The 11735-nt window shown below is 49.9% G+C and overlaps 1 protein-coding gene across 4 annotated transcripts in view; it reads left to right on the top strand.

Moving 5' to 3' along the window:
• Positions 1 to 11735, top strand: part of LEF1 (lymphoid enhancer binding factor 1) — a 57459-nt gene continuing 45724 nt past the window's right edge. For all 4 annotated transcript variants that reach the window (XM_084518966.1, XM_084518967.1, XM_084518964.1 and 1 more), the window contains exons 1-3: positions 1 to 233; positions 1227 to 1290; positions 2784 to 2917. In XM_084518966.1, the coding sequence (XP_084375092.1) occupies positions 24 to 233; positions 1227 to 1290; positions 2784 to 2917 (408 nt within the window). In that variant the 5' untranslated portion in view covers positions 1 to 23. The remainder of the gene's footprint in view (positions 234 to 1226; positions 1291 to 2783; positions 2918 to 11735) is intronic.

The raw sequence follows: 11735 nt of genomic DNA, 5'->3' as shown, positions 1-11735 counted from the left end.
GCAGACGCCGCGCTGCCGGGAGGATGCCGCAGCTGCCGGGGGCCGGGGGCGGCGGGGGGGACCCGGAGCTGTGCGCCACCGACGAGATGATCCCCTTCAAGGACGAGGGGGACCCCCAGAAGGAGAAGATCTTCGCCGAGATCAGCCACCCCGAGGAGGAGGGCGACCTGGCCGACATCAAGTCCTCGCTGGTCAACGAGTCCGAGATCGCCCCCGGCGCCAACGGGCACGAGGTGCGGGGAAGAGGGAGGCAGGGAGGGACGGAGCTGCCCCCTTTTTGCCCCTTTTTGCCCCTAGAAAAAACAGCCCCGGCCCCTCACCGCCGCTCCCGGTCCCGCCCGGGGCCGGGAGGTGCCCCCGAGCCCCCCGACGGCACCCGGGGCACCCCGAAACGAGCCCGGCAGCACCGGCGGGGGCAGCCGCAAACTCTGCGAGGGATTTGCCCCAAAACTGCTTGGGAAGAAATTCCCGACGCTAAAACAACGTGGGGCGAGCCGGGGACCCGTTTGTGGTTGTTGGCTTTTTATTTTGCCATTTCTTTTATTATTTTTTTTTCATTCCGTCTTTTTTTTTTTTTCATTCCTTCTTTCTTCATTCCTTCTTCTTTCACCCCTTCTTCTTTCATTTCTTCTTTTTCCTCCTTTTTTCCTTCTTTTGTATTCCTTCTTTTTAATTTCTTCTTTTTCATTTCTTCTCTTTAATTTCTTCTCTCATTTCTTCTTTTATTTCTTCTTTCATTTCTTTATTCATTCCTTCCGTTCATTTCTTCTATTCATTCCTTCTTTTTTTCTTCTTTTTTAATTTCTTCCTTCCCTTTTCTTTTTCTTTTTTCTTTTTCTTTTTCTTTTTCTTTTTTTTTTTCCTAAAGACCTGGCAGCCCGATTCTCACTGTTATTTTTGGTAACTCCGTGTAGCGAGGGGGTTTCGCCCGCCGAAGCTGGGTGTGTTTTCCAGAAATCAGCCCCTTTCGTTAAGCGCAGGGCGCTGTGGCTCTGTGGCTTCGCACAGCCACGCAGTTGTCGTAAAACAATCGCTTATACAAACGATGATCCCAGTGCAGTTGCCTTCCAAAGGGCTTAGGAGGAAAAACAAAGATGCTTATCTCTTGCCGTAACTTTCTTCTGTCCCCAAGAAGACGTAAGCCCCGTGGCCGATACGTGAGCATCCACACAATGACTTTTCTTCTTTTCCTTCTTCCTCTCCGGCGGTGGATTCCCCGTGGTCAGGTTTCCAGGCAAACTCAGGCGCAGGATTCCTACCATGACAAAGGCAGAGAGCACCCCGAGGAAGGTGAGAACCGCACGGTCCCGTCGTGCTGTATTGTCCCAAGCCCCCGCGGACTGGAATTTGGTTTCTTTGGGGAGGCATAAATTTAGTATCTTTTGGGGAAGGGGGATGCCGGGGCGCTTTCAAAGCACGTTTGGAAAGGAGATGGATGTACAGCACGTTTATCTCGAGTGACCAAATGGTTCTGCAGTTGTCTAGAAACTGATAAGTAGGCCAAATGGATCCTCGCTGAAGAAATAACTATTTTTAGGATATCAGCTTAAACACATCTATCTCCCCACTCAGATGGTGCAGCCGAGTTCTGTTCAGAAACTGTGTGCTCTCTTCCCCTTAGCCAAAGTCTGTCCCTTAAAGCCCCTCTTCAAATCTGAGCATGAACAGACCTCTTGCCATTTTTAATGTACCAGCCGGTTAATTTGGGTCGAGGAGGACGGAGGAAATAACAAAGTTTGTCAAATACCGCCTAGGAAGCTGGACACGTGTACAAAGAATGAGTGCTGTGAACGACGGAAGGCTGTGTTTAAAATGAAATGCTTATGATCGTGAGCTAAGCCAGATCATAAATGCCATGTAGGGACGGGCACCGTTCAGTCCTGCTGCTTCCCGGGACTCTGCGGTGATCTGTCACAAAACTGGTCGTTAAAGAGCCTCCAAGCAGTAATGCCCACGCTGCTGGCATTTGGGCAGTTAGGGGGAGGAGATCAGCTCTGCACAGCCTTCCCTTCCGCCTTGCAGCCTCCTAAAAGCTCACCTGCAAGTGGTGCCACTGCCAGAGACCCTCGGGTGGGAGACCTGTTCGCCCCCTCCAGTGCCCATCCCTTTGCAGGGCCTGGGGCCAAATTCTTTATTTTGGTACAAAATCACCTTCCTCGCTCGGCTTCCCCTTCAACTAGAGTGCCATGCCTGTTACACAGCTTCCCCCTGACTCTCCCCCAAAAAATAATTCACCAGGGTCTCCTCAGAAGCTGGCCCTTGCCCTCTAATTGTTCCCGGTTAGCACGGCCAGCATGAATTGTTCGCTGCACACAGTGTCTCGGCAAGAGAAGGAAACAATTATATCTAGTTATCACTGCCCCGTTCCTCCCTTTCCTAACAATGATGTTGAAAACCCGTACTGACAATACTTCTGAATCCACAAATCCTAGAGGGATGTGTAAAATGGGGGAAGACTGCTACTTGAGAAATGTCATGTCCCTGCTGATGTTTCTGCCTCTCTGACTGGGGGCTTGGCAAAATAAATGGGTTACTCTGAGGGTTTGTCGTATACTGAGTGTAAACTCCTCGCTGAATGCACGCAGCCCTTTAAGGATTAACTCTTCTTCCCCAAAAAATGTTTCTGTGAATTGCTGCAGACTACTTCCTGCTCGAAGTAATTGCCATAAGCGAGGAAGTGTTTGCATGCGGAGCATTTCCACGAATGGTACCTGTTCAAGTGCTCTGACTTACAAGAAATGCATGTGTGGGGAATAATGTAATCGTTGTTTCCTCTTCCACAGGAAAACATCCAGACAGTGGCTTATACAGCAAGGGACCATCCTACTCTGGTTATTCTGGGTATATCATGATGCCAAATATGAATAACGACCCGTACATGCCTAATGGATCTCTGTCGCCACCCATCCCCAGAACAGTGAGTGATCCCTTCCCAAGACGGGTTTTGGCGAGCGGGCTTTCCTCCTGCTCGTCCCGCAGCATGTTTTCGGGTAGCTTCAGCCCAGGTGAAGGCTGCGCCTCTGGTGCCCGGAGCCTGCAGCCAGCGGGGTTTCAGAGCTCGTGGCGGTGTCGGTCGTGAGCCCGCTGGAAAAAGCTGCAATCGGCGATTAAGCGCAGCCTTTGAACAGGGCCGGGGGCCGGGGGGGGGGGGAGCCCTGGTTTACGACTGTAGGATAATGTATGGCGGAATGATGTAAATGCCGTCTTTGTAGTCACTAGGACAGATGTGAATTTTCTGGCTTTAACTCTTTGTTCGGCGAGGAGCAGCGAGGGCTGGGAGCAGAACCGCTCGAGTTGCTTGTCAGGGAGATGAAAAGGCTCGGTTCTTTTTTCCTTCCGCCGTCAGATATGGCACTGCTCCGTGCTGACTGACACTTATTCCTGCCGTCGGCTGCGCCGGGCAAAGGCTTTATGCATCCCCGGGAGCCGTGGATGGCACACGCGGTGCAAGTTCCTCCACACGCTGTGAAACGAAACGGTGCTGTAGGAATTCGTGTCTACGGCTTCCCGTTACGTTGCGGCGGGCACCGATCCCTCCAGGCCGGTCCCTCTGATTTCGTTGCTGAAGATGTACCTGGACGGATGGACTTTAGTGCATTCCTAATTAATTTGGGGCAGTAAATTCCTCTGGCCACTGGGTATGCAGAGAGAGAGGTGACGGGGAGATGGTATTAAAACGAGCCGTGGAAACTGTATTAGCAGAGTGAGAGCGGAGTGGGAAACACATTTGCTCGTAGGCATCCTACTGAGGGAATGTCGCTGCAGTCGTGTGTGCTGCGGTACGAGAAGTTGGATGCTGCTATTTCCTCGTGATAAAGCAGTTTTCCTCCTTACCGGCTCTCAGATTTTTATTTGGCAGCCTTTGTCAAACGACTGGCATCATTTTGGTCCCCTGTGTTCTTGATTTGTTCTTCAAGGCCATGGCTTTTGACTTCAAAAGCAAAAAGACGGGGCCTAATTAGTGTCGGCGATTTAATGGTAGCAAAGGGTGGTAAAATACCGGGTGTTCGGCTCGGGAAGGACCGAGCAGCCTGGCAGTCCGAAATTCCCACTTCTGCTGTCGTGACATGTCGCTGCTCGCGTCTGAAAGATGCAGAGCCGTGCACCACGTCCTGCTTGCCACAGCTCTGCTTTTACACGAGACGGTGCTTGCGCAGGACTTGCTGCTCAGGGGCCTGCATTCATTTAGGACGGGGCGCACACACAAGCTGCAGAGCTCCCAGTCCCCCTGTGCAGTGCCCATGACTGCTGATACTCGCTGTTGTAAGCTCTGCTCTGTGGAAAACTTCAGCTCTGATGCATTGAGGGGAAAGGATGCAGCGTCGGGAGTGGGCACCGAGCCCCAGACCCGTCCCCGCAGAGACGGGGGAAGCCGAAGGCCTCTTTCCCCCGCTATGCTCCCAGGAAAGAACCTGGTGCTGGCGCGAGGCTCGGAGCCACAAAATCTGGTTTAATTATTCACTTAGGATTTTCTGCATGTATGCGTGTCGGAGGGCTGCTCCTTCTTACTGCTCTGCCATCGATTTTCAGACGAGCATCAGCTTCTTGCAGATGCACCCTGCTCGGGTAGCTCAGGTACTGGGGGAGCCCACATAGAGGGGTACATGGGAGAGAAGGGGGGCACGCATCTGCTCCCTGCTTTAAAGGCTCCTGCCTGGCATCTAAGGGGCTAATTCAGCCCGGCACTGCTCGTACATGTTGGAGCAGCACCACTAGATCCATAAAACAGCGCTCGGGGAGCGCTGCAATGTTGACATAAGTCTGGAGCGCCTTCAGTTTAACCGCAAGCCTACACGCTTGAGTTATTAAATAATATTTTTTGTTTAATTGAACTCTAATCTCCGCCGGTCCCGGAGCTGACAGCTGGCTCTTGACGGGCGTCACGTCCAAACTGGGGTCTCCACGCTCTGCCTTTCCCCACAGCACCCCCAGTCCCACCTCAGCGGGGCATCCTTTGCCGGGGGCCGGGGCAGGGGTCCCCCGCGGTGTACCTGCACCCTGCCATTTGCATGACAAAGCCGCCGCTTGCTCGCTGCATCTGTGGCCTGGAGGTGTGGGGCAGGATGAAAAAGCAGCCCCGGGGCCCTGAATTTTCTTTATTTTTTTTTTTCCCACCCCTCTGGGACACCCCGTGTCCTTCCCAGGGTTGGCAAAGGGGTGGGAAAAAAAAAATGCATCCCCCAGGAAATGGTGTCTGTGCGGGTGGATCTGTGCTGGTTCGCTGGGAGCGTGAGCCAGGAGGAGGAAGGAGTAGGTGGTCGTTTGCTCATCAGGCTTCGTGCTGCCCTGCTTGAGCCAGACCTGTAACCGAGGTGGTGGGCCAGCTTTGCTGGGATGGGAAAAAGTTACTTTGACCAATGTGTGCAGAGAAAAAAAACGTCCTTTTTCATAAAGAACAGGGAAAGGCTTTACACTCTTGCTCTGTAAAACTAAAAGTACAATTTTAATTGTACTTAGTACACTCGTGCTATCCTAATAAACCTTAAAAGAAGAAAACTGAGGTGTAATTTCAGGGCAGCTTTTGGAGGAAGAGGGTATATGAGGAGGATTTCAAATTTTGATCAATCCACCGTGGTCAGAGCGGTCTCACTTTCCCTTCTCCACCTCCTTTCTGTATTGGTATGTATTTTTGTTTTCATTTTACTGGCAACTGCTTTGCCCTTTTCAAGTGGGATTTGCAGGAGAGTTAGCTGCAAGTTCACGCACAAGCTGGCTGCAGCAGTGCGTACCCTTATCAGCTAAAATCACTTCTAGCTGGGTGAGTGGAGAGGCGAAGCAGTGCGTTTGGGTAGCTGCAGGAGAGGGGGCACGTGATGACGCCAAAACCGCAGTAACACCTGGTGAATGTGCATCCTGTCTGCTCGAGATATCTTTCGGTGGTTTCTCAACATCACCGGCGTGCTGAAGATGGGAGACGGAGACAGCTGTTTGTTTTCTAGCATCTGCGGGTTTCTCGTACGTTTTCGTTAGTTTTGGGGCAGCAAACCTTTCTCATCTGTGTGATGGGAATGTGGAGGCAAAGGAGGAGGCTGCAAAAGAGCCTTGGCTGTTTCTTAAAATCACACAGAAAATTGTTTTGTCTTTGTTGTCCCCCCCACCCCCCTCTTTCCCAGTGAATTAAACTTTGTGCTGGAAGGTGCAGGATTCCTGCAACCTCCCTTTTGTCCCTTCTTCTCTGTTCTTGGGCTCCGGGTTTATTACTTTGTGGCTAAGCTGTGTGTATGTTAGCAGCTGGAGGTGTTAAATAGGTTGGAGGATACAATCTATAAACACCTTACAGTGACTTGCAAAACACAGCACATCCGTTTGACAGTGAAGAGGAATTCTGCTAGAAGAGTTCGAACACAAAGAGCAACACTTATGCACAGGGCCCCCCTCCCTGCCCAAATTTTGGGTGTTCCTGGTGTGCATCTGCATGGTGATGACCACGGAGGTGGCCCCTGTCCTGAAGAGGACATCCCAGGAAAAATGTGCAGGTAGCAAGGACAGGAGGAAGCAAGAAGGTAGAAATAGGCAGAGTGCGTTGCCATGGGGTCTCAGTGGGAGATTCCCTAGCTGCATCATGCTGTCCCTCAGGAAACGCTGGCTTGTGGAAGGTTTTGGGGACCTTGAGAAGAATGTACTGGGGTGTTAGTGCTAGCGTATCCAGCCTGGAAAACAGTGGCTGGTGGAGCTGCAGAAGGCTATGAACGTGGTTTTCCTGTCCCCCTTGGTACCTCGCTGCAATGGCAGGCATTGCAGGGATTGCAAATTCTCCTTTTGGGAAGAGGGGGCAGAAGTTTCTGTGGTGCCTCTGGGTGGGCTTTTGTTCAGAGCCTGGTCTCGTTGATGACCCAGGCAGAGTCCTCGTGCATACACATGCTTGTGTCCATCTGTCTGTGTGCTTTTGTATCTATGTTCGTGGCCTTTCAGCCCATACTGGTGAAGAAAACGACCTTTCTGCTTTCGCTGCCTTCTCCCCTTCAGGGTGGTGCAGTTGGTAAATCTAGCTAATTGTGAACGGGGAAAGGGGAAAGAAAATATTCCCCTTGTGGCTTGGTCCAGAGGTGGGTTTCGCGTGTGTGTGACTTCAGCTGAGGCATGACCAAAAACCCCACCCACTGCAAATAATCAAAGCTGGAGCTTTGGTGTATCAACATGTGTATGTACGTGCCCTAAATCTCATTTCTCTGTATATCTAGGAGCGCATTCAAGGTAACCCATAAAAGGTGGGGCTGCTGCTTTCATTTTCAGGTGGTGTACAAGCAAAATGTCATTCTTCTTGTTTTGGTGCTGTGCCACCTCTTCTCCAACTTAATCCCTGTCCAGAAAAAGGTGTTAATAAGAACAGCTTGTTATGGGCTTCAAGTGCCAGAGAGGATAGGGCTCAAGAAGGCCTGAAGCTCTACAGGTTCAGGAATTAGAAGAGGAAAAGACTTTCTCCAGATCCTTGCAGTGCTGCGTGGCTGCAGGCACTGAAGAGCTGGGTGCTGCTGGCCTGGCTCCTCCAGAGTGCTGAACTTCTGTTTATGGTTAGGGAAAGCTCTCCCGATACGGGAAGGAAATAACCCACACAAAAGCATTTTACTGCTGCTGTAATATTTCTGAAGTCCTATTAGAGGCATGCGCCTTCCTTTTTTTTTTTTTTTTTTTTTTGAGCCATAAAACAGTGCCCGTATCTCTCAGAAAGAGACATATGTGCAAGAATATGCTGCAAAAGGAATACTGAACAATTTGCAGCCCGAGGTGTGTCGAATCCCCAGCTGCTGCCCCATGCACAGCACGATGTGCTGGGACCTTCCAGGCGGCCCCGTCGTGGCTGGGGGGCAGCTATCGCCGAGCTGGGGGTGGCACGTGGGGTGTGAAGACCCTTCCCACCTCCCTGTTGGGTTTAGTCCCATTTCGTAGGCCTCTGGGGAAGGCAGCACAGCTGCTTTGCATGCTGTCCCTGTCCTGGCAGCCGGGGATTAGCATCTCTGTCACTCCGGCCCTTCCTAAGCATTGGATTCACTTAAGAAAATTGCATTCAGAATAACTTAATCTAGCAAGCCAACGGCTTCTATTTTAAGACTTGGATCTTGTGGATGTGTTTATTTAGTTTGGGTTTCCCACTTCAAAGGAATCTGTCCTGTCAGCAAGAAAGTGATTGAGCACTTAAATAAAAACGTATTCATTGAATCTTTGGGGCTGAACGAAAAGTATGGTAGGGAGTTAACTTGCGCGCCAACTGTGCTGATCGGCCAGGGACTGTCCTCGTAAGGGGGAAAAGACACAGTCTGAACCATGCCAGGAGGAATCTGTCCCCTGGCCTGTGCTGGTGGTGTTGCCAGCTGGCACTTGAGGGGATGAGGAAGGACCTCGAGTATCTTTGTCTGTGATCTTCAAAGTTACCAAATCCCTCATGCAAAAGAGCATTTTTGTGGAGCTGAAAGGTTGACTCGATGTTCGTCTGTTTTCTTTGAGTGGCTGTGAGTGTTGGTGAGATTGGGGCATAAAATCAATAGGAGGACCTTAGTCAGCAAGCATTACAAGTGTAAAGTTACAAGGCTTTGATCGAATATTCATAATATGGGCAGTTTAACAGGAGAAGTAGGTGCACTATTGACACCAGTGGTAACACTTAGGGACAGAGCATCACTTTGGCCAGGTGCTGCTGGGCAAAATCCCAAATGCACCTGCCTGCCCAAGCACTCTCTGCAGTCTGGCTCCTTCCTTTCCACCATGCCACGCAAGCTGGCAGGCAGCACCAATGTACTGTAATGTCCCAATAATGTTATGTACCATGGCCCTTAGGAGCCAGATTTCGTGCATGCTTTTGTCATGCAGCACCTTCTGAAAGCACTGGCACTTGGAGCGAGCACGGGGGTGCGTGTGTGCTCCTGTTTGCAAGGGAACTCCAGTCATGCTGCCTTGGCAAAGAACAAAAGAAGTCTATTTGTTAGACGATTTGTTTTTCTGCTTGCTTTCTGAGGAGGAAAGCTTTAAAGTGAATTGAAGCAGACAGCTGCACATCCAGCCTGGTGCTGGGCACTGTATGTACTTGAAGCTTGCAATTGTGACCCTTGGGAACCATGACAAACCCTGCAGAGACAGCACTGTGCATGAGGTATAGCAGAATTCAAAGTCCTTGTGCCAAAATCCCATTGATACTGATGGCAGCTCAGCTTCCCTCTTAGCTGACCGGAGCAGAACTCTGAATAGGAGGGCACAGTGGTTGTCTGGAGAAATGAGGCTGGAAATGGTCTGACTGGTCAGGTGCATCCAGAAGGAGACACAAACAGGGAAAGGGGCATGGGTTTTTTTTGGGGCAATTTTGTTGGCTCAGAGGTGGAGAGCAATGAAATCTAACAAGCTGTCCCTGTAGTCTGTGTGTTTTCAGTCTAGAGTTTGTACTCCCAGTGACACTGCCTGCTCAGAAGTAACTCTTTTTACAGTCACCTAGCTATGCTACGAAGCTCTGTTTCTACTATTTTCTGCCTCTTTCTGTATTTCATAGAATCGTGGAATCATAGAATGGCTTGGGTTGGAAGGGACCTTAAAGATTATCTAATTTCAACCCCCCTGCCATGGGCAGAGACACCTTCTACTAGAGCTGGTTGCCCAAAGCCCCATCCAACCTGGCCTTGAACACCTCCAGGGATGGGGCATCCACAACTTCTCTGGGCAACCTGTGCCAGTGCCTCACCACCCTCATAGTCAAGAATTTCTTCCTAATATCTCATCTAAATCTAATTTTAGTTTAAAACTATTACCCCTTGTCCTATCACTATACTACTTGACAAAGAGTCCCTCCCCAGCTTTCCTGTAGGCCCCTTTTAGGTACTGAAATGCCACCATTGACATTTAGTACCACCAGTACATTGAGGTACTGCAGGCCCTGGAGCCTTCTCTTCTCCAGGCTGAGCAACCCCAACTCCCTCAGCCTTTATTCATAGGAGAGGTGCTCCAGCCCTCTGATCATCCTCGTAGCCCTCTGGACTTATTCCAACAGGTCCATGTCCTTCTTGTGCTGAGGGTCCCAGATCTGAACCCGGTACTCCAGCTGGGGTCAAACTCACGAGAGCAGAGGAGGAGAATCCCCTCCCTCGGTCTGCTGGCCATGCTGCTTTTGATGCAGCCCAGGACATGGTTGGCTTTCTGGGCTGCAAGCACACATTGCCAGCTGGTGTCAAGCTTCTCATCAGCCAACACCTCCAGGTCCGTCTCATGGCCGCTCTCAATCCATTCACTACCCAGCCTGTACTCGTGCTTGGGATTGCTCCAGCCCAGCTGCAGGGCCTTGCCCTTTCCCTTGTCGAACCTCATGAGGTTCATTCACACAGGCCAACCTCTCGAGCCTGCCCAGGTCCCTCTGGCTGCCATCCCTTCCCTCCAGTGTGTCGACCACATCACACAGCTTGGTGTCATCGGCCAACTTGCTGAGGGTGCACTTGATCCCACTGCCCATGTCTCCAACAAGAATGTTTAACAATGCCAGTCCCAAGTTTCAAAACCGCCTCCGAGATTTTTCTTTGTGATTGTTTTCTCTCCACAGTCTCAGCCTATCTTCATGCCTTGATCTTTCTGCCTTCCCTCCAAATCTTACACTCATCTACCATAAAAATGCAATATAGGGCATAAAATTAGAAGCATCAACACTTTTCAAAGTGGGCGGTGACAGCATGGCAATGTGGTGGCAGGCCTCACTGCAGCCTGCCTGCCTCCCGCCTCCCTGCCCTCTCCCCAGGCCGTCGGTGCCATTTCTGTGTCCTGAAACACAAAAGATGAGGTGAAGCAGGACTGCAGCACGTCCAGGGCACATTTGGGATGCTTAGGATTGACAAGGAAAGGAAGAGTGGCTGAACCAAGCTGGTGCTTGCAGAGCTTTCATTGCACTGGGCTTTGTGGAATAATGTCTTGCAAACTTTCAACTTCATGTAGGTTTTGAAAAGGTTTTGAACACTTAACCATGTTCAGCCCTGCATTACTTTGCCAACAGTGCAAAAAGGAAATAAACCATACGTTGCACACACTAAAATACATTGTGAAAAACATTAGCAATTGAAAAACTTAGTCTGTGAAGTGCTCCTTTTGGTTTTGCTGCCCTCTGACACTGTAGCACTGAGTTACATTTGTGTGCTCCTCACTGCCAGGCTCTCTCCTACAAAGTAAATTTGAACTGAGCATGTTGGGTTTAAAAAATAAATGTTTCTAAGTCCACTCTCTCTCACAAATTACTCCATGTCTTAAATACCCATGGTACAGGGAGAAGAGCAAGCTGTGATGGATCTCTAGGGGGGGGGGGGGGAAAGAAAGAAATGTGAAGAAAAAAATAGCTTTTGAGTGTGTGGAATTTTCTGATTTTTGTTGTGACTTTTCGTTGTGGCTTTTTCCTTCTCTCTGTTATTTTAGGAATATTTCTAAGCTAATAGCTCAGAGATCCTGTTTGAGATGTAAGTGATTTTTCCAGAAAGAAAACTCAGAATAGGAGAACTGGGGAAAAAAAAAAAAAAAAGAAAGAAAAAAAAAAAAAAAAAGCCAGTTATTAGGCAGCTCCCCCAACAGTTTGACAGCACTGTTACTAACACTTTTTTTTTAAACTGGCAGCTACTAGGCTTCTTATCAGAGTGACCTGTAACAGATGACTTCATACTTTGTAATAAGGAAATATTCAGACAGTCTAGGAAAGGTGGTCAAAATGCTGTTTTGTTCAAAGATTTCTTGAATGAAAGGGCCTTTCCAAAGCAGCCTGTGCAGAAAGCTTTCCCTCTTTCTTT

This window comes from Aythya ferina (assembly GCF_964211825.1).
Source record: "Aythya ferina genome assembly, chromosome: 4".
Lineage (NCBI taxonomy): Eukaryota > Metazoa > Chordata > Aves > Anseriformes > Anatidae > Aythya > Aythya ferina.
This window is presented reverse-complemented; position numbering and strand designations above follow the sequence as displayed.